Here is a 27105-nt window from a genome sequence, read left to right as displayed (position 1 = left end):
TATTTATCTTTATAATTGTCTATTATGCACTTTACATGCGGAATAAAGTTTACAAAATTTAAATTTTCTAAATTAATTAAGTCAAAAATGAATAATTTTAAAATTACTCGTCAGAATGACCTGATATTTTAGCAGAACAATTGTGAGACAATTGAATTTTGGTAAAGGAAAAAAATAGTTGACAAAACCATAGTTCACATTGTCTGGAGATAAGCACTATAAAGGATCGCGCTGTGTTCTTGAATCTTTTTAATAAGAATGATGAGTGTGCATTTACAGCTATTAAGAAGTTTCGGACAAAAAAAAAATAAAAAAATAAAAAAAAAAACGTAAAATCGGGTTCAATACTTACAAATGGTCTGCGCAAAATGATTGCCAAATTCCAAGAGACCGGTTCATTTGACGTGAAAAGTGGACAGTGATGCTGGAATCAGCAGTGCACAGGGAAGTGGCCGAATGCTGGGTATGCCAGTCAGCACGTTGCGTTAAGTCCTACGGAACATCTTGAGCTGTTACCCGTACAAGATTACTCATGTAGAGACGTTGTTACTTGTTGACCTGGAAGCACGCGAATCTTTTGCACTACGATTGCGTGCCCGGATGGAAGTTGACAGCGAATGGTCCTGAAATATTCCGTGATCTGACGAAGTCCTCTTCCATTTGTATGGTTCTGTAAATACGCAAAATTGCAGGACATGGGTTACGGAGAATCCTCTTCAGCTACAGCCATTACTTCTTCACTCTGAAAAGATCGCTGTTTGATACCGAATAACGGCAACGTTTATCTTGGGTCCGTTTTTCTTCGAGGATATGTGATAAAATTAAACTTATGCAAACATTACATAAGGTATCATGAAAAACTTACCAAATTTTACTACATTTTCCAAATTTTATAGTATATTATAAAATCATATTTTCAAGTTAGTTTTACCAAAATCATTACCAAAACTCTTCGGTAAAAATTTCTGAGATTTTTGGTGTTCCAATAGATTCAATAGTTATAAGCATTACAAATTTTACCAAATTCTGGTCGTTTTCTTCTCAGTATACCTATAAGCAATATGGAATTAGAGAAAGACGGAAGGAAATAATAATTTTTTTTTTTGTATATACTCTATTTAGATTCAAAATGCATTTTCTTTTATTGTGATTTTTGTTAGTTTGTTTTATATACGATAGTTTTACATTGTGTCTTACACGTTAACCAAATGTGTTAAGTTTGAGTCATACTCCTGTTCTATTGCTAACGGCATACAAATTGTTTGGTTACACAATATCACCACGCAGTATCTGAAAAATAGTTTAGTCAAGGGATGAAGTTGGGTAAAACTTAGTAATTTTTTTCTTGAATACTCGAATATGAAAAAACAGGTTCATGAATGATTGAAGAATTTCATAATTAATTATTAATAAGTATTTTTTATGCAATTTAATTTTAACTTTGAAAAATATCAATGGAAAGAAAACAATATACACATAAGAAAATACTTAATAATTATTTCTATTCTATTTACTTTACTTTAATTATAATTGAAGATGCTTTATTTAAAAAAATATTTTTATAAATAATATAATATTTTAAAATGACATATTTATAATATTTATCATAAAAAACATTGGATTTACAACTTACTTTAAAAATGACTTTAAAGATTTAACAAGAACCTTTATTTATAAAAATAAAGTGTTTTAACAAGGTTATAATGATATTGTAATTTCAGTTATATTCTTTTACATAATCTCAACTACACGCTACTTTAAAAACGTTGATCTCTAATGTTTAAGTGCAGTTTCTTTCTACAACAAACGTTAGTATAAATTTTTAATTAAACACTCGTTTCAAGTAACAAATGGAAATTACTTCTGTCAAAGAAGGAAATTTGTTTATTTTCTTGAAAGTAAAAGTCTTAATTAATAGATATTTAAATTTCAACTTTACCTATGCTTTTAAATATTTTGTAAAAAAAAAATGCTCCATGCATGTGAGAAAACGACTAATAATTAATCTTCTTTCATTTAAAAAAATACGGAAAAATCCTTTAAAAATTATATTATCATATTTAGAATATTTTTCATGAAATAAATAAGGGATTACCATATACTTTAAAAATCAATTTAAAGCTTTAAGGAGAAATCTTTTTCGCATAAAAAAGAATAATGCATTCTTAGCGAATGCATCTTTTATTTATCGCCCCCTCTTCCGAGAAAAACAAAGACATAAATCAAAACGTAGCTCGCTTTTAACTCTCTGTGGACCATCAACGTCAATTAACAGTGAATAATGAATTGCTTCAACTGACAATAAATACTAAATCATAATTTATAAGAAAGAAAGAAATTTTTATCTCTTATATGACGTCCTTCTAATCTAAATAGTCATAACGTTTTAAATGGGAAGTAGTTTTGACACCTTGTCATTTCTTTAAAGGGATTATCCAAGGTATTTTCTTTTTGAAAGGTATATCACCCATCTGTTTGAACATTATCTTAAAATTGATGACTTTTTAATTATAACAGGTTTCCTAAAAAGACATCTTCTTATTATGATAAACATAATTAATTAATTTAGTGAATGGAGATTAGGTTAGGCAATTTTATGGGAAGTTTTAATAAAGAGGAATTAATATTTAAATATAATTTATTGAGAATTTCTTGCATTCTTTCTTATAGATTTATTAACCTATGTGCGTCTAGGAAGGCTGTCGCCATGAACTTGAAAGCATTTCTGTGAGTTATTTATCTCTGTGATCGATTAAAAGAATAATAAAAGAAAACAAAATGAATCAGAGATTTATAGTGTTAGTAAACTAGAAAATTGGTGAATTAGTAAATCGGCTAATTAATAAGTAGAATAAGTGAATTGGTGTATCAGCAAATGATTTAATTATTGAATGAATAAAATAGTAACAGAAGTAATTAAAATAGTTTTAAATATCTATATATTTACATCATTAGTAAATATTTAAATCATTATAATATTGTTTATCGTGCTTTAATAATTTGCACAAAAAATACAATTGGTAACCGTTATAATGAATGAATTATTGGATAAAATACAAATAAAATGTATTAAAATACAGGCGAAAGTTAATCGAAGCGTTAGTAAATTAACAAATCAGTGAATTAGTGAATCGACAAATCAGTGATAGAACAAACGTAAATAGACATAGTAAGTGAATCAATGATTTGTGGAGAGAGAAAAAAAGATCACTGAAATGAAAAACCATTGAATAGATCAATTTAGTTTTTAAATAAATATTTAACAAGTTTATTTTCATAATATGTTATAAAACACTTTTACTGAATAAAAATAATGAGCAAACTGATTTTATGAAGAAAATAAATTTTAGACTCACTAATATTATTACTGTAGTTATTTTTTATGAAATTTATCGCTGTATCAAAATGTAATTAATTTCAAAGTTAATTATTCATCGAAATTTGACATTTCTTGGTTTTTAATCCTCTAAGTGCGTAATTTTTGTTACTTATTGCTTTTTGTTTGAATGATTATTCAATAGCTATTATTTTTATACGATTGTTATTATTATTATGTGATTGTTATTATTTTTATGTATAATAGGGCAAATTCCTTAATTTATTTATGTTTTGCTGATTTCAATGATTTGATTTTAGATTTTCATATGGTATGGAATGGACATTTTTTTCCATAAATTTATTTAATTCTGTTTTGAAAAATAATTATTAAGACTATTTTCTGTTAAAATTTTCAAGCTTACTCTTAAATTCTGAATGAAAATTAAAATAATTTTTGTCATATATTATGTATACCTTTTCACTTTAATCCTGTTGCTCTTGTATTCTCTTTGAATTTTAATATCAGCAAACGACTCTAAAACTTTTTTTTAAAGTATATATCTACTTAAAATTGCAAAACTGCTTAAATCGATCAGTTTCCTGATGTGGCTTAATATTCAAAAATAAACTATTTATGAAATTTATTTCAATCTTTAATACAGAACACATAAAAGCGTGGTATGCAAACGCTAGTGAATATTTTACCAGAATTATTGATTAAAATGAAAATATTTTTTGACGTAACAAGAAAGAGGTATGTAAATTTTTTACACGTGATAATGTTCGAGAATCATTTTATGACTTTTATGAAAGAACTAGTTTTTTTTTTTTAATTTTTCGTGGTTTGTTTTCTAAAATTATATTTTTCTGTAATTTTCCTCTGTATTTAGAAAAACTATATTTGAAAAGCAAATTATGTATTACCACAGACGAATATTAGAAAGCGTATTAATTAAATCAAGGGGAAATTTTGTGATTTTTCAAAAAAGAAAAATATTCTTAAGATTTTTATAACACGTATTTGATGAAGGAGTGAGAAACAATGAAATGTAAAAGAAAATCGATACATAAAAAATGAGAAGTTAAGCAAATGATTTTCCGCCAAATAAAGAATTTACCAACAAGATTTGACTTCTAGCCCAAAATGGTAAAAAAATAAATAAGAAAGGATATTTTTTTCAAAATAAAATGGTCATTTTAGAGTGAGAAATGTCCAAAAATTTTTCCTGATCTTAATTGTTTAGAAAACAAATGTGTTTCTGAAAGATTCTCAAAAATAGGCTTTAGAAAAGAAATATAGCATTATATTTGTTCAGGGATTCAAGTTTAATAGAGGAATGAAGATATTGTAAAAAACTTTAAAAACTTACAAAAATCTGTGGCAAAATGAATAAAACTAGATCTGAAATTCTGAATTATATTGAATACGAATTAAGAAGTGAAACCATTAAACTTTTGTTTTCCAAAATGCACTTTTATTCAATTAATGCACTAAGAAAAAAGCATAGTTAAAACTACCAAAATTTCGTAAAATTTACCCTGTTTTTAGCTCTTTGAGAATTTTAAAAAGTACGGTACTTTTTATTTAAGCACGTTAGTAATAATTTTGGGGAAATTAATGGTCTTATAGTAAGAGATCGAATTTCGTACATGCTGTACAATGTTTTAATTTTATCACGATATCTCAGAAAAAGGCATAAAAACCATTTATTCGACTAAATTTATTTTTCAGTTTTGTATTTCTTACTAAATGCGAGGCATTAGAACTATAATTCTGAAAACCAGAATTTCTAATAAACCGTTTCCATATGAACGGAAAATGTACCAAATGAATGCCTTAAATACGGTATATTTTGGGTTTATTAGCAGAGTTATGATTTTTCCAGAACTTTTTTCTCCATGTGCGCTGCATTATTAAAAATGCGAATGTAAATAATTTTTTTTCCTACCTTCTGCTTTTGTCCATCGAATTCTCGGAATTGGAAATCCATCGGCTTGACAATCTACAACTGCAGATCGAGTTTTGGTGACACTTGTATCACCAGGTTCGATTCTCCATCTTGGTGGAACTAAAATGTAAAGATATATGTAATGGTTGGCCAAAATTAAGTATTAAACTTTAATAATAATATGTATGAGATATAAGATGAGTTCAGTCTAAGCAGGGACTCAGGTTTATCAGCCTGCTGCAGTTGGCTCATGATAAAACTTTCTCAAAATTTCATTCTATTTTCAAACTAAAGTAAAATACAAAAACGCGTATCTGTAATTTGAAATGTAAAAGGTAAAGGAGTATAATATTTCTTTTATTATATTTTGAAATTAATATGATACATATCTGTATTTTTTTCCTTGCTCAACTCGATTAGCTGGCATGATTTTTTTTTAAAAAAAGGAAACTCTATGGATCTGGAACTTATGGAAACAGAGTACAGTACAAAGTACAGTTAAGACCCGTTATAATAACTATTCGCAACACGAAATGAAATTATGGTCACAGTGAGCATACCGTCAAAAGGAAATACACTTTTTTTTTAGCAGAATAAAAAAAAACCTAAAAATTAAATCTTGTTCAATATTTGTTGATACTATAATAATAATACTGAAATACTGATAATACTGAAAGTTGATTTCAATAGTAATTTGGCAAATGGTTAACAAATATAAATGATGAGGGGTATGGTAGGCATGCGGTCAGCAAATACTCGTACTCTTTTGAAGTGTGCTGCAGGTTCAAAAACAAAATTCAAAAGTTCCTTACATAAAAAAAGGAAGGTAACTTGAACAATTATTGCCCAAACGCTTATAAGCATGGAGAGTCAGCATAGGGCTAAGCGTAGAAAGTCAATATTGAAGGCAGTAAATAAAGTGAAACGATATTCGTTTTGCACATTTTGGTATTGATACCCGAAAAAAAAATGCTTTCCAATTAGCGTTATTTATGTAGTATTCCTCACTTAAACAGCAGAAAATGTAGTTTCGTTTGAAAAAAGAAAATGGTCGCAGTAGTGAAAATCTAGCAATGTAGCGTTGAAATACACTATTTTCGTATTTTTACTAGTATTTTGATAGTGGGAATAATTGACGCAATAGCAGACTTTTCGTACTCGTTATATCGAGCGTTTACTGCAGTAAATGAGCTCGAAATAATAAGCGCAATTCGTTTTATTTTAATAAGAAATAAACTCAGTTTTGAATTCCTTGAATGCACTATTAATAATTGCAAGATTCGTTAAAAAGGCTTTTATTTAATATGTTAATGCTAATACAGAATATAAGTATCTAAATAAATTTCTTGTATTACAGCTTCTTTTTCAAAATTGCTACTAAAAACAAATAAAAAATCTATTTAGATTTGAAATATTCCAAATTTACTAAGCAAAAAATATATTTTGTAAACTTTTTTGAAAATAAAATGTGAAGTTTCTTCAAAGTGGTTATCAATCGTGCTGCCATCTACTTTAACGTCGCAAAGATAACTCTTAACTGTTGTTCTGAATTCATAAAACAAATAGATAAATTCTTCACACATATATAAGAAACTCTAAGCGTAATACAACATAAATAAAAGAATAACGTAACATTCACATTTTATAATTTTAATTTTCGTTTTTATGATTGTTTCACATTTTTCATTTTAAACCAACAATGTATTTTCAACACTTTTTAATGGGTAAAATGATTTTCTTGTGTTTTTCAATTGGGCAAGTTCATGAAAAAGCCATCTACAATGCACAACTTTTGTATTGAGATGAACAACAGATGAACTTATGCAGTCTCTCGAGAATGTTCTGTTGCTAAATAAGATGGAAAAACTATGTCTGTAATTCATAGTAATCAGCATTTGTATTTTTATAATTTAATAATATTTTTAAAATGCACTGATTTTAATTATTCTTCAAAATTACTTAGACTGAAAAATATTTAATTATTTTTTAAAATAGCTAGCCTCTATGTTCCATTTTAAATATTAAAAAAGGGTAGATTATAAAAATAATCTAAAATATTCTCTGGAACACGTGTTTCATCATCGGTTCATGCATTTTCTCTACCTGGTCTTGCAAAATAGATTTTGACTGGCGAATGTGGTTCAAAATGTATCAATTAAAAGATTTTTTTTCCAAAGGCAAAAAGAAAAATACTTAAATTAATGTTAGTTATTAGAGTTATCGAACATAAAAGAATGATCATTAAACTAAATAAAATCCTAGTTCATATTTCAAATTCGATATCTGAAATTTATTTTTCTAAACATTTTAACATTTAACTAATAAGCCAAATTAATCTCATATATTTTCAATTAAACAGCTGCGTTTGTTTAATTTTTAATTTGCATAGGAAGCTTTTATCTCTAACTAAACATTACAGATTAATTGGTCCAATTAATTATTCATTTAAATACTTAATTAGGTAATAAAGACGAAAATGATCTTATTGGAAAAAATAAGCATAGGAAAGGATTTTTAAAATTTAAATTTAATCTACCTTTAAAAAGTTACAATTAATTATAAGTATAGGAAATAAAATTAAAAATTTTGAAATTAAATGTAATTTCTTTTTTGAAAGATGACGCAAGTACAAGCAAATATACAAATGCAAATTAAAAAATATAGCATTGCCCTTCACATGCAATTGAGAATGAAAAAATTAAGCAGTCTTTCGCATCGTTTTCAATATTAGTTTCAATATTTCAATATTAGTTTCAATATTTTAATATAAGTTTCAATATTTCAATATTAGTTTCAATATTTCAATATTAGTTTCAATATTTCAATATTAGTTATAAATGATTGCAAATTTTATGAACCAGCAAATTACTAGCAATAATACTAAAAATTTTATCATGCCTGCATTTATATCAGTCTTTGCTTTTTTAAGAAAGTTAATAGCTACACTTAATTACATTTTATAATTACGACACTAATTATCAAGAGGCTATTATAATAGTAGTAATGGTTTAAGCAGGTAATAAAACTTATAGAAATTTTAATGAAAAAATATATCAAAAATTTAAAATTTAAAATGTAAAGAAGCAGGAACTATAGAAATTTGATTTGTAAAAAATTAATGTGAATGAATTGTTCATAATATGTATTATATCAATATATTATGAACCTTAACCAGAAATTGTTTAAAATAGTTTACAGATTATACCATATAGTTCCATATGATAAAAAAAAATCTGTATACAATTTAAATCACTGATTTTTGAGAAAAAACAATTATTTTGAACTGATGGTAAGGAGCTTGAATTTGAAAATATAAACTTTTGAAATTGCCAAAGATCGGAAGGAGTACAAAATCAAAAAGAGTAGTGGTAGTTCGACGTTAAAGACTCTTCGGTAAGAATTAGTTAGAAATATATACTTTTTTTTTTAAATAATTGTAGAAATTAATTATTTCCACTTCAATAATCCAACTTTGATGCAAGCTATAAAGCTTTGCGTAGGTGAAGAGTCAATTATGCTTATAAGCTCGTACTTATGAGCTTACGCTTACTAAGTCAGAGTTGGGCGTCGATTGCAGTAATTGACAACAAATATTTGCTGTTGCGTTATCCGTTATTTATAATCACGAAAAAGTTATTCTGATTACACGTAATCATGATATTAGATTGCCTGTCTTCATGATTACCTGTAATCATAACAAGAATCGATTATACGTAATCAGGATTACAAGCAATCATGATTACAAGTAATCAAATGAAGGATTACAATATGAATTCCAACTATCAGATATGTTTATGATAGGACATGTACTAAAAGTATTCATATAAAATTTATGTACATACAATGTACATATGTACCTTGCACCAAAAAAAAATGAAACACATTGAATAACTTTTGATGTAATGATGTGATTGTAACGTACTAGGAATCAAACTTATTGGCTCACGGGGACAACTTCGAATTTTCTAATCAATTAGTGCAGATTAACGATATTTTGAGTTAGGAAAGTAGACACAAAAATGTACTTTATCTGAGTAAACTGATTTTTTATTCATAAGAATTTCTCAAAATGTGGGGGATCTGGTTGACTCCTTAATGTTAATTTTATTTTTGAGTATTTCACTATATGTTGATTTTTCTTTTTGCGTATTTCAATTTATGTTAATTTTAATTTTTCGTATTTCACTCGATGTTAATTTTAATTTTTGCTTATTTCACTCTATCGCGAGAACTATTAAAGTAATTTAAAAAACCTTTTGCACTTAATTATAAAACTCTTTTACCCTAAGGGAAACACGATTCTTAAGAAATAATTATCATTTTGAATTATTTTTTAATTAAAGTCGAAAAACTTTTGAAATGTGAGTTATGAAAATATTTATATTAATTAAAAGATCGTAATTTTAAATGAAAAAATTACAATACGTAAACGAACATGGTCGAGTAGTTTCTGAGAAGTCGAATTTTAAAAATATGTCGCATTTTTTCAGAGTGTTATATCTATTTTAGCGTAACAATAAATATTAAACAAATTTTACAAGGATTTGAAGGAAAAAAATATGTTTCAAAATTTCAATTAATAGTTTTTACTACATATGGTTAGAATTTAGAAGGATATGGTTAGACATTTTACATTCGGTTACAATTTTCCGAAACTGTATTATTTATTTATTTACACTCTGAAATTTTGCATTTATCTTGTAACTTTTTAAAGATTTGAAATGAACTTTTAAAAATGATATCACGTAAACTTTGCATTCAAATGTTTTCAACTGAGAAATGCAATATTCCAATGAAATACTTATAATCTCCATGGTAACAGAAAATCATAAGGATTCTTCTTTTCAAGATGAGAGTTCCAGAAAACTTATAAGACGTTAAGATATTAAATGGCAAACATTTTTAAAGCCATATCTCATCAAAATTCTAATAAATATTTCTATACTTGTTTTAAATTCATAGAAATGATATATATGTTTGGATGATCTTTAATTTTGTATATTTGGATAGTATCTTATAAAAACCTAAAACAGGATTAGTTTTATAGGAATTTTACATGAAACTTTACTTAGCTTTAAAAGAATTATTTTATTTTGTTATTTGATTTTACTTTATATATTTTGTTTATTAGTTAAAAAAATGTATTACAGCCTTGTTCTACGTCAAAGACATGCCTTTATATTTGGGATATTTTTATAAATTGTTAAATTTATTATAAAGCATTAAATAAAAACATGAGTATGAGACATTTGGTTTTTTTTTCAGAATTATTAATGCAAATTTTTTTATTTAACACTTAATTTATAAAATTAATTTGTAATTTATTGTACCACATACTTCATATTTAAATTCTTTCGGGATTTAATTTTATTTCTTTTTATAGCATTTGACATTATATAAGACTATTAGAATAATCGTGTTCGGACAGATTTATGATGTTCCAACATAGAATAGCAACTTGTTTTGATGGTGTGTTCATGTTGGACCATCAGAAATTTCCATCATATCTTATTGGAAATCTAATGTTGGAACCATCATGAGCCACCATCATCTCAATATAGGAATTCGGACAGATTTATGATGGTCCGAAAATAAGAATAGCATCATATTTTGATTGTTATTGTTTATCTAACATTAAAATAACATAACTTGTTGGTTGACCATCATAATGGTGAGGCAACATCTGCCATCAAAATATGAAGGCTTATGTTGGTCCATCAAAAATCAAACATTGCTTGATGGTTTACCATCATAACATTAAGCAACATTTTCCATTTTGCAATAATGGAAATTTGTTAGGCCATCAAAAAAAATCAAAATAAGACGGAAATTGTTGTATGATGGTGAGTATCAGCACATGTTGGACCATCAAGAATCTTACTTAAACCAACATAAACCATTATAATTCTTTGATGGTATCATCAAAAATTTTGACTTGGGACTCCAAATATTTGGGAATATCAGTTTATAACCTAAGCAATATTTCGGATGTCCTGAAACTTATGAAGTAGTTTGATCATTTGAAAACAACATATAAATAGACCTTCATCAACATAAAAATATTCTTTTGTACTACAATTTCAATCTTAAAATAAATCCCAAAAAATGGTTCGAGATACAAAGCCATACCATGAATTACCATTGGCGCAGTATGGCTTGCAGTTCCAGCACCATTAGAAGCGACACATGTGTAGTTTCCCCGATGTTCTGGAGCTAAAGATTCGAAAACCAAGGATGAGGAAAAGGGTGAAACAGCGACGGATCTGACATCATCACTGGTGGTAGAAGGTTGGAAAGACTGTTGACCATCTTTTATCCATTGAATTCTAATTGGCTGATCACCTTCAGTTATGGTGCATAAAACACTGAATCGTTGGCCCTGTTGCAATGATTTCGGAAAAGTAAAAGGCTCGATGAAAGGTTTAACTAAAAAGAATAGGAAGAAAATGTGATATAATAATTTATATTAGTATCAACAATTCATACAATGATCTAGTAATTCATATAAAGATTAACAAAATTAATCTTTATGTGCATTATTAAATCTCTCATTTGAACTCAGATCTGTTACTTATCCAGATAAGGGAAAATATTGGTAGTAAAAATATTTTATGTGTTTCTTGAGAGAGAAGAAAGGTTAGTTATCAGCGGGAATTTCTTATTTTTTTATTACAACATATATATTTACACGAAAGTTTATGACAGACAAATGTATTGCATAAAGTTAATGATTCATGCTATTCATGTTTGTTCACTCTCTTTAAAACAAGTTAGTAATAAAATGTTTTTACAATCAGTTTTTTTTCCTTTTGTCTAGTGTGTTACAGACATTAGTTTACTTAAAAATGTTTATTTTTTTAAAAAAAATAATGGCTTAAAAATTCAAAATGGTTGCATGAATTTTCTCTTTCCTGAATTATTTAATTGACTATTTTTTTATATTACATCTTCTATATGATGTGAATGGCAGCTAATTACTTGAACTGTATCTTTCTTCTAAATAGTACTCAATTAGAATAAATAATTTTGAATATTACAAAGAAATTCAGAATTAAATAACACCAAAATTGTTTATTTATTTTTCCAACATTTTTTATTATATTACTTCATTACTGTAAACGCATATGGGGTATTACTAGAATTTATGATAGATTTTAAAAATTAACGCCTACTAATATGCGTTGTCCAAGAAATATGCGACATCCTTTTAGAAAGTGATCGTGTCTGCAATGAGAACGAAACAGGAGTTGAATTCTACCCGTAAGCGGAAAAAGCTCAGCCCCTAATATTTATAAGGATTTATATTCTATAGTTCCCAGGAAAGAAAAAGAAAGAACAACAGTTTTGGCCAACATTTCACCTAGTGGAAAAGAAGTACCTCCAATGATAAACTTTCCTTACTGAAGAATTCTTCGAGGTATTGCAGTATCAGTACCTGCTATATTTTCCGAGGTAATGCAGAATCAGTACCTGTTATATATTTCATGGGAAAAAGTGATTTTGAATTGATGACTGAAGCAACATTTTATGAATGTATTCCAAACTGCTTCTACCCATGACAAAGTGAAACTGCTATCAAATTCCATATTTTGCTTCATCTAGATGGGAATAAATCTCATATAAATTTAAAAATGAGCAAGTTTTGTTCATCAAAATAAATTCTTTGGTTTATTTTTCTGCCTAATACATTTAATGTATTCTTGTGATTTAGACCTACTTCGAGCTTTAAATCTTCACGGAAATTTTCCGTTAGATCTTTAAAACAAAATGTCTAAGGCAGTGCTTCCCAAAGTGTGGTACGCGTACCCCTAGGGGTACGGGAACAGTTTAGCGGGGGTACGCGTTCTTATGCAAAATATTTTGTAACAAACGAAAATTTCGAAAAATTTTATTTCAAAACAAGGCTAGCCATGAAAATTTACGATTATGTATTTTTCTATTGGCTATTTTTTGCAGATTTAACAGTTAATATTTAGTGGTATCAACAGCCAGTTGTGATTTTTAACTTTTGTGAAATTTTTTATTGTAAAAAATGCATTCATTTTTTATTAGGGGTACACAGAGTTACGAAAAATTTAGAAAGGGTACACAAAAGTCATAAGTTTGGGAAACACTGGTCTAAGGAATTTTGCACACATTATTATTTATGCTTTTGAGGCATCAATTGATAAAATTAAAACTTAAAATGATTTTAAGAAATGTGGTATTTTTCCATTTGATGTTAAAAACGTTAACTTTAATAAATACATGCAAGACAGACACAAAGAGTTAATGAGCAAGAAAACTTATCAAAAAGAAACATATTTCGAGGGAAACGATGCATAATTTCTTCAGAAGCTCGAGAATGAACTTTTTCAAGATATTTTGCAAATTTTTAAGGCAACATTGATAGAAGAATTTAATCTTCCGAAGATCCAATATCCTGTGCTTCGCTCAATATAGAAGAATTTATTACAAAAAGGACATTCGGTTACGTCAATTTTTGACACTGATGCTAAAACAACTAACATTGATAATGAAGTATCTTGAAAACTGATTTTGAAATAAGTCCTTTTAAGGCATTGCTAGTTGAAAAAAAAACAATTGATTCTGTAAGTAATCAAAGTCAGAAAATGGTAAGTACTGCTGAAGAATATTCAACACCGCGATACTTTCCATTTCATAACTGAAAAAAATGTAAACTTTTCCTCGTTAAATGTGGTTAGATCTTATAATTCTAAGAAAGGTCCTGCTTTAAGATGTTTGTATGACTTAAGAATTCTTAAAGAGCATCAAATATTCACAAAACAAGGTTTTCATTTACTTGAAAATTTAGCCGAAGGCTTAAATCAATATTAGGTAAGTTTCCTACATTTTTAAAACTTAATTTGCAGTTAATAACAAATATGTTGACACTGTCATTTAACTAATATTACAAAGTTTGAAATTGTTATGGTTTTTTTAAAGACAAACTTAGCTTAAAAACTTTTTAAATATTATCTCTATCAATTTCTTTTATTCAATGTAGTCTAAATGCATTGCAGACGGAACAATACTTCACTTGTCAGGATGAAAAATAATGAAATCAAAAAAAATTTTTTAAACATTATTTTGACTGTTAATTCTACTAACAAATAATATAGAAAGGAGAAGTTCAGCTCTTTTAATACGTAACCAGAAAAACAACTTACAGGTCGAGCAACATACCCAGATACAGCAGAATGTAATATGTATGTACCAAGATCCAGCGAATGCACGTGGGAAACAAAGTGACAGTCCGGTGGTGTGTCACCGCCGGAGGTCCATAGGTCTCCCACCAGCCGCCGGAGGTCTCCCACCAGCCGCCATTTTATTCTTTCTTTCGATTGTTTCGTTTCTTTCCCTCGATGTTAACAGATTTAATCAACATGGATGATATGAATGTATTTTCAAAGAAATATCTTAATTCATAGTTCAATACTGATAGTGCAAAATTGCAAAACAAACCAACAATAAGTAAAGCGAGAAAAATTCTCATCTCCTCCTCAACCCCAGAAGTGGTTGGGAGGGGAGGGAGATGGAAACCCGTTTCAATAACTTCGGCTGTGCCTCTAAATGTTGCTTTTTCCGTTATACACAGGGACAGCACCAAGCATTGGGATACCGGTTAATATTATGTCTATCGAAGCAAGCCTTCTTCCTCTAGGTATATTCTTTGCGATTGACTTAATTTTAATCTCCCTTAAATCAGAAAAATAAAGGAGTGAATAAAAGAAAATATATCTATTTCAAACAAGAAGTCTAAGTTTCCATCCCCTCTGGGGGAATGTCTAAGTTTCTACTGCACTCTTTTATCGTTTCCTTCTTTGTAAATTGAACATGATGGCCAAATCTTACACCGGGGAGGAGACAAGCTTTAGAAATCTATATTAAGCTTAATTCACAACTTTCGAAACAGTTTCCAATTTTCTCCTAATTATTTTCGTATTCTTGTACTACATTACTTAACTGGTCTACGTTAACATATCACTCAACTAATCAAAACAGTTATAAAAGTTACTCCATTTATCTCATTATTTTGAAAAGTCTGTAATTTAATGCTTTCAGAAAATTAATGGTTTTAAAATGCTTAAAATGTTAAGAATACTTTCTTAATTTATTTAATTAATATCAACAACGGCTGACATAATAATGACTGACACTTTAAAATCTTTTCAGAACGAGTTGCTTAAAAAAATAATAAATTAATTAACAATATTTCAAGAATAAATTTTACCTATATGTCAAAATAAGTTATGAATAAATTAATAAATTACAAAACTTTTCTTCATGAAAGTATAAGTATGAGTAACAATTTATGATTTAAAATAAATTCCTTTAAAAATAGAACATCATTTTTAATGAATTAGAATATGAATTCTAGCAGAAAACCTGAAGGAAAAATTAGAATAATTATAAATAAAGCATTTTGAAACTTATTGTATAAGTTGAAATGATTAAACTGAGAACAGATGAAGTATTATTTACAGGTTTTCCTATTGATTCAACTATAATCAAAGCTTATAGCTTACATCCTTTACTTGAGAAATTACATTACTTAAAGTGTAAAGGAAGAGTTTGGAATTGTATCTCTTTAGCATTATTTTAATATGCAATAGAACATAAATAAGCATGACAATTCCAGTCCTATTTTTCTTTCTAAATTACTTAATAAATCAAAGCGTATTATTAAATTCTATTTCGCCTGAGTTAAAATGCAAATTAGAAAATGTAATTTGGTTCAGAATTTTACATTACTAGGAATGAAATGAGTTTTCTGTGGAATAAGTTACTTTGATATGAAGTGGAACAGAAAACGTTTCACATGAAGGGAAAGAGAAAATAATGCAATGAAAACATTTTTAATGTATGTGTCGTCAGAATTATTAAAACCATTAATCATACATGAACATGTTTAATTAAAACTGGTGTTTAAATGTCTGCATAAGTTAGAAGAGTAAACATAGCATTTGCAGAGAAGTAATCTACATATCTGAAACTGTCATTCATACAAAATTGGATATGAAATCTTGCCAATTGCCAATGAATAAATATAATAAATATAATATGGATAATATAACAACCTATTATATAAATATATATATATATATATATATATATATATAACCTTTAGGTTATATATATATATATATATATATAACCTTTAGGTTATATATATATATATATATATATATATATATATATATATATATATATATATATATATATAACCTTTCATATATATATATATATATATATATATATATATATATATATATATATATATATATATATATATATGTGTGTGTGTGTGTGTGTGTGTAATACAAAAAGTAAATACTTTTGTAATAATAAAAGATTTAAATCTCTTTCGTTTTCATAAAATGTCTTTGTTAAAGAATAAGCGTAGAGCTATTCTATTTTGGGAATTCAAGGCTGAAAACATACCATTGAAATATAAATAGATTTATATTTCAATGGAAGAGTTATTTTTAGAATCGTTCCCTTTTTCACTTCCATATAAGGAAGCAGAAATGCTTTTCCTTAATGCGTAAGGTTACAAGGAATGTACGACAGTGCGCCTTTTTACCTAAAATCTGTGTTGGTATAAAACGTAAGAACGCATGGTTTTGCGTGCATAAGAACGCATAGTTTTGATATATATATATATATATATATATATATATAGGCAGATCTCTAAAACCTTTAACTTTTGATAATAAGAAAAAATAATAAAAAATAATAGGCACACTATTTTTACATCTCCAAAATTGTTTGAAAATGTATGAAATATCAGAAAATAATCATGAACATCGAAAATTTGATGCCCTTATAAGTATAAACAAAAATTTAAAATTTTTGAACTAATTTTTTTAGGTTTATATAGATTTCCTTAAAAATCATAAAAACGACAAAAGTATCATTTATTTAATAAACATATAAACTTATTGAACCTATTTTTCTTTTATTGATCATTTTTTTTCTTTTTACTAATTTCGTCCATATTTACCCCTCAATTTTCATCAAAAATTATTAGTGTCATAATGAATTGAAAAATTTTAATATTAAGTTAAATTGTTATAAAATGTATCAAATGGCTTACTTTAATTATTTTCAGTCAAAAAATATCTTCAATTAGAAAAACATAGGGAAAAAACTAAGTTCTGATATGTTAAATTCAATTAATTAATCCTGAGGTTACGGTTTGACAGGGTTACGGTCTGGACAACCTAGAGAATAGATCGAAAACTTTACTCAGATGCAACGCAATGTGATGCACACAACACAGAAAATAAATTAGGCAATCACAAACGCGTGATCAAAATTTTGATTGATTTTAACATTCACTTTCTAGATCTGAGTCTGATTACGTCTAGACATCGTAACTGTAACCTCACCGAATGATAGTTTGTGATTATAAACCTAGAAAAATTAGTTCAAAAATTTTAATTTTTTGTTTATACTTATAAGGGCATCAAAATTTTCGATGTTCACTATTATTTTCTGATATTTTATACATTTTCAAACAATTCTGGAGGTGTAAAAACAGTGTGCCTATTATTATTATTATTATTTTTTTTTTTTATTATCAAAAGTTAAAGGTTTTAGAGATCTGCCCATATATACATATATTATATATACTGTTTGCGATAAACATTACGATAGATTTCAAGATTCACGAAAATGGCTCGACTACTAATTTCTTTCGATTGACATTCACTATTATTGGCTACAAGCGATAACGTAGAATTCTAAAAAAACATATCTAACAAAATGTAGTTTTGAAATTTTTATTAATAAGTACCTTATATATACAAAGATACCAAATATATAAAAATCTCAATTTTAAATTTTCTGCCACTTATGTTGATTTTTCTACGCTAAGAATTGTATTATTGTATTGATATATTTTGCTTTCTATTTATTAATACAATATTAGAGAGCACTCTAATTTACAGATTCAATCGTGTGAGCTGACTGAAGATTATATCCTTTTGTTGTTTTGTTTTGTGGCTTTTTATTTTTTATAAGAGCGTTTTTGAAACAAATTTGTTATTATGTTTTTCTTTTTCCTCTTTGTTTTTTTAAAAATTACTCCAATATAGTTCTTCGAAAACGCAAAGCTAATGGTACAATAACTGAATTGCTATTTGTAAGTATTATTTATTATCTAACCCAATTATTGGATATTTTTCTCATTCTCTTGTGAGAAAACAAATTAAATGGATAATTGCTTCCAGACGTCGCCAACTTCATTTTAGGTTTCCAAGAAAACATGTCAAATTATTCTTTGATAAAGGAAACCTTAGTGACAAAACTTTGTCCTTAATGATAAAATGAATATAATTATAAATTATTTTGAAATTTAACTCGTTACATAGCTATTATGATTGATCAAACCATTTTAAACATCGTTGCTACACGATCAGACAGAAGTATCCTTTTTACAATGATTTTTATCATTCGATGATATAGTCATTTTAAAGACTTTCTGTATTTAAAAATAACAAATATAAAATAAATACTCTATTAAAAAATCATTTTTTAAACATTTATCAAAGGGAAAATGAAAATGGAATGTTATACAATATACATAACAGTATGGCCATCATAATGTTAAAAGTTATTTTGAAAAAATACAGTAAAATTTTCTTACCAATGATTTTAATAAATAGAGAATTTTCAGCGCTTATTCCATCTGAGTTTGAAGCAATGCACTTGTATGATCCAGAGTCGGAATTTCTTTCCAGGTTTCGAACGATTAATGTTCCATTGGGAAATATTTTTTGCCTGTGGTTGTTTGGTAATCTCACACCGTCTGCGAAAACACTAGCAGTCAATAATTGATTCATACAATAATCTTTAAGTTTTATAAGGATATTATCAAAGTGTAACTAAGCAGAATTGCATAAATAAGTCATGAGTGTGAATTCATAGAGAAAAATATAATAATAATTTTTTTTTTATTTAAAAAAAAACTTTACGTATCACATTATTAATTTACGTATCACATGCAATAGCTAGAGGAATCGATAAAATTCATTTAATATTGGCTAGAATTCTCCATTTCTTCTTTAAAAGTTAAAAGATAATAATTTAAAAATAATGTTCTTGAAAATTTTTAACTTACCACGTATTGCAAATGTTTGCAATGTGAAGAAAGACAATAGGTAATAAGTATACAATATTAATAATTTTATATTATCTATATTATAATCAGTATTTATTTTAATATTAATGAATCGTAATATACTTTTAAAATAAGAAAAAACTAAAAAAAATTTTTTTAAATTCTTATATTTTTTAAATACAAATCTAAACTTTCCTGCAAAATGTTCCAGTATAAATTGAGTTCAAAAATTTAACTCTCCTAATGAACAGAATGCATGCGAATATTTTTATTTTACAACCGTCGTTGAACAGCCGACTCAATATTTCGGTTTTCGATTATTAATGTTCAACTCCGCAGCCTTGTAATTTTGTACCCTATCCAGAGGAAAAGATACTTTATGGATCAAGTATTGGGAGAAATTTGCTTTCGTGGGGGATTTTTCAGGTGGAGCTAACCCGCATTTACGTTGCATGGAGAGGAAAACTACGAAAACCTCCCACGGTTAGCTTGATCGCAAAGGGATTATTACCTGTGACAGATATACCACTGAGGATATTTTACGTCAGAACAGTGCTCGGCGTGAGTCGGGTGCGGAAATCATATCTACCAGCAATTGCTGGCCTTCGAACCTGGTTCACTGCATTGTAAAGCGACAGCTCTATCCCCTTATCTACCACGGCTGCATGAGAATTTATATGAAAAGGCAAAGTGTTATTGTCATTTAGTGAGGAGCAGAGCTTCCAATTTAGAAAATCATATAGAGAGACGCTAAATTCCAAGTTAGCAAACCTACTAGTGAATTTAAATTATTTTGAATTCCCTTGAAAGTTATTTTGAATGTCATAGTACGTAAATAACCCAAAAAACTTCCAACTGAATTTTAAACAAAAAAGTGTTAGAATTTAAAATGCGTTTTCGTCGCTTACCATTTTTAAAAAAAGAAATTCTTCCGTAATTTTTATTGTTACTCTGTGGTTATTATAGTTGAAATCAATAACCTTAAACCTTTGATTACGGCTGGTACAATAAGTAGACAAGTATGACCAATATAAGTATGAAAATTGAATGAAACAAAAGTGAGGACCAGCATTTAAGTAAAGAATGACCAGAATTACTTCATCATGCTGAGCGCCGTAAGAAAAAGGTTAATCAAATATCAGAAGGATTTCAACCATTGCATTTTTAAAAAATAACTATATAATATGAATTTTTAAAACTAATTAATAAAATATATTGTTACTTGCTTAGGGTTAATAATTACGTTTAATAAAATAACTTTAATTAAAAAGAAAGGAAATAATATCACGGCAGAAATAAAGCACCAAAGATTTTGTGAAACAATTTTAAAATAAATTAAATAAAGCTTTAAATATTTCATCGTATTATTAAGGAATGCTAGTAATATTGTAGTAAAAGATATAATTGGAAATAAGATATAATTGGAAATAAGATATAATTGGAAATAAGATATAATTGGAAATAAGATATACCATAGGGAGAAACTAGTTTCTTTGTTGCATTCTTGAAATCAGAGAATATTTGTTTGTATGGTCCAACTATATGATCTTTAAGTATGCTATTTGGATTAAGAAAAATGCCTGAAAAATTGGCTAGAACTGGTATTTGTAGAGGTATCAGTTATAAAAATACTAGGCATCATCCTTAATGTATCACTCATGGTAGCAATTCTGAAAAATTTAACTTCGACTAGTTATTTAGCGATACTAAAAATTTTAAAAATAAAGTAAATACTGAAGATAATCCACTCGAGATTGATCGCTACACTGTAACAAATTTTGGTGATCGAGCCCGCCATTTTTCTTGTTTCTTGTTGAAGAAAACTAAAATTTTTTGCTGTGCATGTAGTCATATTTTTTCTTTACTTTTTTACTATGATAGTTTTATTTATTTGTATACTCATTTTTTGCTTGTTTACGGAAAACATGTATTTGTGTGCACATTTCAATTTAATGCAAAAACATTTTATTTGGAAATCAAATATATTTTTAGTAACATATTCGTACTAATTTTTTCAAACATTTGTTATTTTGTCAATTTCATATTATCTTTTGCACGATAATTAAGATTTTGCTCTTGAAAATGTATTTAACGTAATTGTATATTAACTCAACATCAAAAATGGTGGCAACTATGCCCCAAAATATTTTACAATGTAGCTTATCTATCATATAAAAAGGAGATTTTAGTAAAAAATATATTTTCATGATATTGCAGTGCTTATTTAAGAGCGCAATAATTTAACCAGTAATTTTCTCACCAGACTTGCAACATTTTACAATACATTTTTCTTGAAAAACAGCGTTTATTTAAAAGAAAAAAAACTGTTTTAAATTCAACTCCTAGCTACAGTTTCTTTCCGTAGCAGCTATTTTTACCTGGCATTTCTATAGTTGAAAATGAAAGTGAAGAAAACATATACATATATATTTCGCAAAATTCTTTCTTTTTCTAGAAATTTTACGCGACAGCATGCAAGAAATGCTAAGAGATTGGGTTTGAAAAAATTCCCTTTTTTTTGCTTGTCGTGAGGAAGAAGGGCAAGTGGGTAAGATATAGGTCCTATCACTTCGGCATCTGGTTTTGAAAGCATTCCTCTTTTCATTTACTCTCTTTGTGCAGTTTTTTTTTTCTACCAAAATTCCCACTCTCATTCGTTGTATTCTTTCTTCGTCTGCTCATCTTTATCTTCGTCACCTTCGCATGACGTCAGTCAAAAACCGTCCTATCAAATTCCCAATACCTTCTTCACTTCAGTTTTGACGTAAAGGCGAAAGAGTAGAAATGGGAAGAATTGGGCAGGCGAAGACGCAAAAGTTTTGTCGGAAAGATCGATTGGCTGGAAAGACAGATTTTTGTTTTTCTGTTCTAAGTTATGCGTGGCTTTTATAAATATATTAGAGAAAAAGAGATTGAAAACCAAAGTTGTTTTCTTAGCGAAAAATTACTTTAAGTTAAGAATTGCTGGGATTAAAGTTGAGAAAGACATTTTTATCGAGAATTGTTTTAAAATTTCATGTATTTTTTTTTTAAATAATAAATTAGTGTAAAATGGATTATAGTTGACGTTTTGTTAAAAAAAGAAAATTGTCTAAAGTAAGCACATTTTAAGTTTTAAGAAAAATTGTTTGTTATTATAATATTACGTTTCAACGAAACATTCGTTTATTTACGTAGGTAAAATTGAAATATAATTTTATTTTGTCGAAACAACTTTGTGAATAAGTAAATGCATAGTTCATAAAAAGAATAAAATTGTATTATGTGTGCCTTAAAAGAAATAAAGCTTTTATATGTACAATAATAAAAAACTGTTTTTTATTGTCATGGTAGGTTTGACTATATTTTTTTTCTCAGTGTGTTTCTTGCTTTGGACAGTATAATGATGAAAACTTAACCTGGTTAAAAATTATGTTGTTGTTCTTTCCAAAGACTCATGTGAACGAAGCGCAGTTTTAAGCGCTGATTTAAAGATCCAAGTACGATGATTATATCAGAAAATAATGTAATTTTGATCTTTGGTTCTTTTTCTAAAAGGGACTCATAAAGAGACAAAGACAAACCGAACTTAACAGAGAGATGGGTCATAGTTCAAATTTGGATAGGTAAGAGAATATTACAGCAATTTTTATTCAATGCATAAAATCAAGACGAAAGATCCAATATAGCTTTGGAAGTAACAATTTTTCATGTCTTATGAAAAAATTGAAGAAACAATATTTGCGATAGCTTTGTCTTATGTCTGGATTTTTTCACAGTTACAGCTAAGAAACTAGAAAATAAATCTCCAAACATCCAAAACTCCAAAACAACAGAAACTAGGAAATAAAAAACTCCAAACATAAAATATAATTTTAAATATTAAGTATTTATTTGAAATGAATTTTTAATATGATAAAATATTAGTTCGAATGCATGCTTTTTTAAAATATTCATCAAGAAAATATTTTTAAGAGTTTATATCTAAGTTAACTTTCCTTATATGGAAAAAAAGATTAATTCCCTGCAGTTATGTGTAATGTTAAGTGTAAACTATTTTTAACTAAGTTTAGCAGTCAACAATAAATCTAATAAAAATCAAGAAATTTTTTAAAACCAAATAATATGCGCAAAATTATTCCTTTCCTTATATTTCCATATAATTAGTATCTCTAATGGCTTATGAATACTGTTAAAGATAGTCTTTTATCTGCTTAAAACCAAGAATCTAAGAAACAGCAGATTTTTAGGGGAAAAGAAAAAAAAAGATTCCTTAAAAGAATAAGCTTAGGGACTTAAAGAAGGATTTAAGTATTAGGAGAAAATGTTACGAAAAGAGAAAAATATTTACCGCTGTAACACCTCCTTTAACACGCATTTCAAAATAATAATGAGTGGATTTCTCTTTGTTAGAATTCCGAAAAAGGTTTTCTTGTGTAAAATTACATTTAAATGTATTATAGCTAATATAGTTTACATATATAGGGGAGAGTGGGGTCAATTGTATAATTTTTTACTTAACTATTTTTAACTAACAAAAATTCCAATATATTATTAGTATTAATTGACAGACGAGTAAAGTAGACTATCCTCTACTAGAAAAAAAATTAATACTTGATTTTAAATATTATTATATTAGTTATTAACAATTTTTGACAGTCGTGCAGTTGTTACAATTGTCCCCACTTGCGGGGTCAATTGTAACAGTTCATAAATTCAACTAAAACATAGTTAATTATACATATTATCATAGTTGTGATATATTTTTTTATTGATCAAAATAGTAGTGATATTTTAGGAGTAAAAATAATAATGAGCAGAAACCTAAAGGGTTAAACTTTTAACTTTAAGGGGTTAAAAATTTTAATTTATGCTGTGAAAGGTGACAAATAAAATAATGCACATGCAGCATAATATAAATGATATAGGAAACTATTGGTGGTTCTTAAAGAGTTAAGTAATGGTTTGTAAACATAAGATTATTTATTTTCAGCTGTTACAATCGTCCCTTTACTAATTGTTACAATTGTCCCCAAGACGCCATTTCAGCTTCATTTGTTAAAAACAATGCTAGTTAATTAGCAAAACTAATCTTTTTTTAATTGAAATGTCAATTAAAGTGTCCACTTACATATTCGGTTACTAATTTTTATTTGTTTAAACAAAATTACTTTGTTACAATATAATATTTCAATACCAAAAAAAGTACTTGCGTGGCGTGAAAATATCTTTTGTGATGTAACTCTTTCAAAAGTACATAAAAATGGTTTCCAGCAGGGGTGTACATGTAGATTTATTAAATACACCTTGTGCGCCACCTAGGAGCCAAATCTAGAACCCGACACTCGAAATTTTTGCTCTGTTACAATCGTACCCTGTTACAATTGACCCCACTCTCCCCTACTTCAGTGACGCTGATTCATTTGTTCAATTCATCATCGAAGCATATTTTAGCGAAATAAAATGATTTTGTGTTATTTTGAAACATGCGAAAATTAAATCTATCAAACATTGTTAGAATTTTCCTTCTGAAATTATGGTAAAATAACTGACCGCAGTCTGTCCATCCAATTCAATTCAGTTAACAGTAAAGTTTACGGTAAAGAACATTTTTTATCGCTACAGTTTTAAAACTACTTACAACTAGTGTGGTTAAAAACGATAAACACAAAACTATATAGATTTTTTGTCATTTAAAACTAGCATAACTTCACTGCGAAAGAGAAATTTAACTGAGCATTAGAGTTTAGTTTTTTTTTTGTTAGGGGATGAGTATTGGAGTTAGAGTGTGATCGAATTGTGTTTTATCAAATAAATCATGGAACGTGGATTAATTAGTTCATCTTGTTGTTTCATCTATCGTAAGAGATGAGAAATACTAGACGTTTTGCGTGAAGGTGCTGCCATCTATGCGTGAATTATAATACTGTACTTTAATAATCCAGAGTCACAAATTGAGGGTTGCAGGACACAGGAAACTCTTCATGTGTTGAAGATAATGTAGGAAATATTATTTAGGGTTATTTTTGTTTAGTTTGAAGATGGTAAAACAACAATTAAAAAAATTGTTATTTAGCAATTTTTTCCGAGAAGTTTCTAACAGTGTATAAGCTTAATAAGCAAAATGGAATATACTAGTAAAAATTAATTTAAAATCTTCCGAAATACTATTTCTAAAATTTTCGTTAAAGTATTGAATAGGTGATCAATATGTCATTGGTATCAGTTCAAATGAAGAGAAAAGACATACATTGAAATTTGTAATGTGTGGAGTGTTGGAAATTAATAAAATTTCTGGTTTAAGTAATTAGCATTTCACTCAAAAGAAGAAAATAAAAAGAAATGAAAACTTTGTAAATCAAATGAATTTTACGTTATTTCAAAAAACTGGTTTTAAAAGCAGCTATAAAAGAGGAACTCAAAGAAAATACGTGTGAAAAAATAATATGCTTTGAACGTAATTGCTTTGAACATTAGTAAATAAAAACAAAAATAATTATGTAAAATGACCAAAAAATTAAGCTAAGGTGGATGTCTAATAATATTCAGTATTTTGATCTCCAAAAATATAATTCTTAATCAAACTTTCTGCATGATATTTTAAAACCCTGGCGTTAAAAGCAACTGGGCGAATAAGGAAATATGTTGCAAAACGATGTAAAAATAAATTAAAAGGAATATTTTTTAATGAAGAAATTAGTAATTTACTAAATTATGTCGTATGACTTAGGCAATTATTAGCATGATAAATCGAGTAAAATTTTGAAATTCCTAATTAAACAATTTAATTAGTTTATATGAATTCTTTTAAGAATACATCAGAGAGTTATTTAAGTGAATGACATTTGATTACATTAGAAATTCTCTTAAGTTTAAAAATGTGTTCTACTGTATTAATATTTAAATGTAATGCATGATAGACTTTCAATATCTAATATTACGGTCGCTTACAAGAGTATTGCAGAATCCTGAACGGTAAAAAGTTTTCTTTCTTCCTATTTCATGTTTATGAAGTGAAAATGTAAACGATCCAACCTTTTAGGAATAATTTAGTACATCAACAAATATGGTTAATTTATAAAAAAAAAGAAAGTTAACAATATTATGGTATTAGTAAATACATTACGAATATTAGCACAATTTAAAAGTAGTATAGTTCCGCAACTTACCTGCTTCTAAAATATCAGATTCCTTATTTGAGGTGATCAGAATAATTAATTACCTAATTTTATATTAACTTAAAAAAATAATAATTTCATTCAATATTAAGCAGAGTTGTCTCAAATTTCTCGATTTACTATTTCTGTTTTTTGATTTTATATTTACTGAAAAATTAAATTAATCTAATAATTATGATTTTATACTTTTACTTATTCAAAATTTAATAAAAACTAAACTATAATTATAACGCGAACTTTTAAAATTCATGGTTTAGTAATAATTAATATTTAACGTTTTTACTTAAGGATTTTGTAATCCAAGACATATTTTCTAACTACAAATAAATTCCCTTATTAAAGCTATTTTATGAAAGAAAAAAAAAATTTCAAACATAATTTTCATTTAAATATCCTTCTCACAGCGAGAAACATAAAACTTTCAATCATAAATCCTTCTTTAGTCAAGCCATATTACAATCAATCAAAGTTAAGAAATAAAACTAATTCTTATGTCATACCAGAAACATAATGTATGAAATAAGATTCCGAATAAAATAATTGCGAACGTTAC

General features: G+C 27.2%; 1 protein-coding gene across 1 annotated transcript in view; it reads right to left on the bottom strand.

Annotated features, from left to right (window-relative positions):
* Positions 1–27105, bottom strand: part of LOC107457170 (cell adhesion molecule Dscam1-like) — a 269534-nt gene that overhangs the window by 63376 nt on the left and 179053 nt on the right. Inside the window, exons 8-10 of the mRNA XM_087165950.1 lie at positions 18922–19083; positions 11397–11693; positions 5268–5387 (exon numbers count right to left, since the gene is read on the bottom strand). Of these exons, the coding sequence (XP_087022076.1) occupies positions 5268–5387; positions 11397–11693; positions 18922–19083 (579 nt within the window). The remainder of the gene's footprint in view (positions 1–5267; positions 5388–11396; positions 11694–18921; positions 19084–27105) is intronic.

The sequence above is a fragment of the Parasteatoda tepidariorum genome, chromosome 6 (genome assembly GCF_982258835.1).
Source record: "Parasteatoda tepidariorum strain Cologne lab strain chromosome 6, Ptep-v5.0, whole genome shotgun sequence".
Taxonomy (NCBI): Eukaryota; Metazoa; Arthropoda; class Arachnida; order Araneae; family Theridiidae; genus Parasteatoda; species Parasteatoda tepidariorum.
The sequence above is the reverse complement of the archived record's forward strand: the minus strand, read 5'-3'. Positions and strand labels throughout refer to the sequence as shown.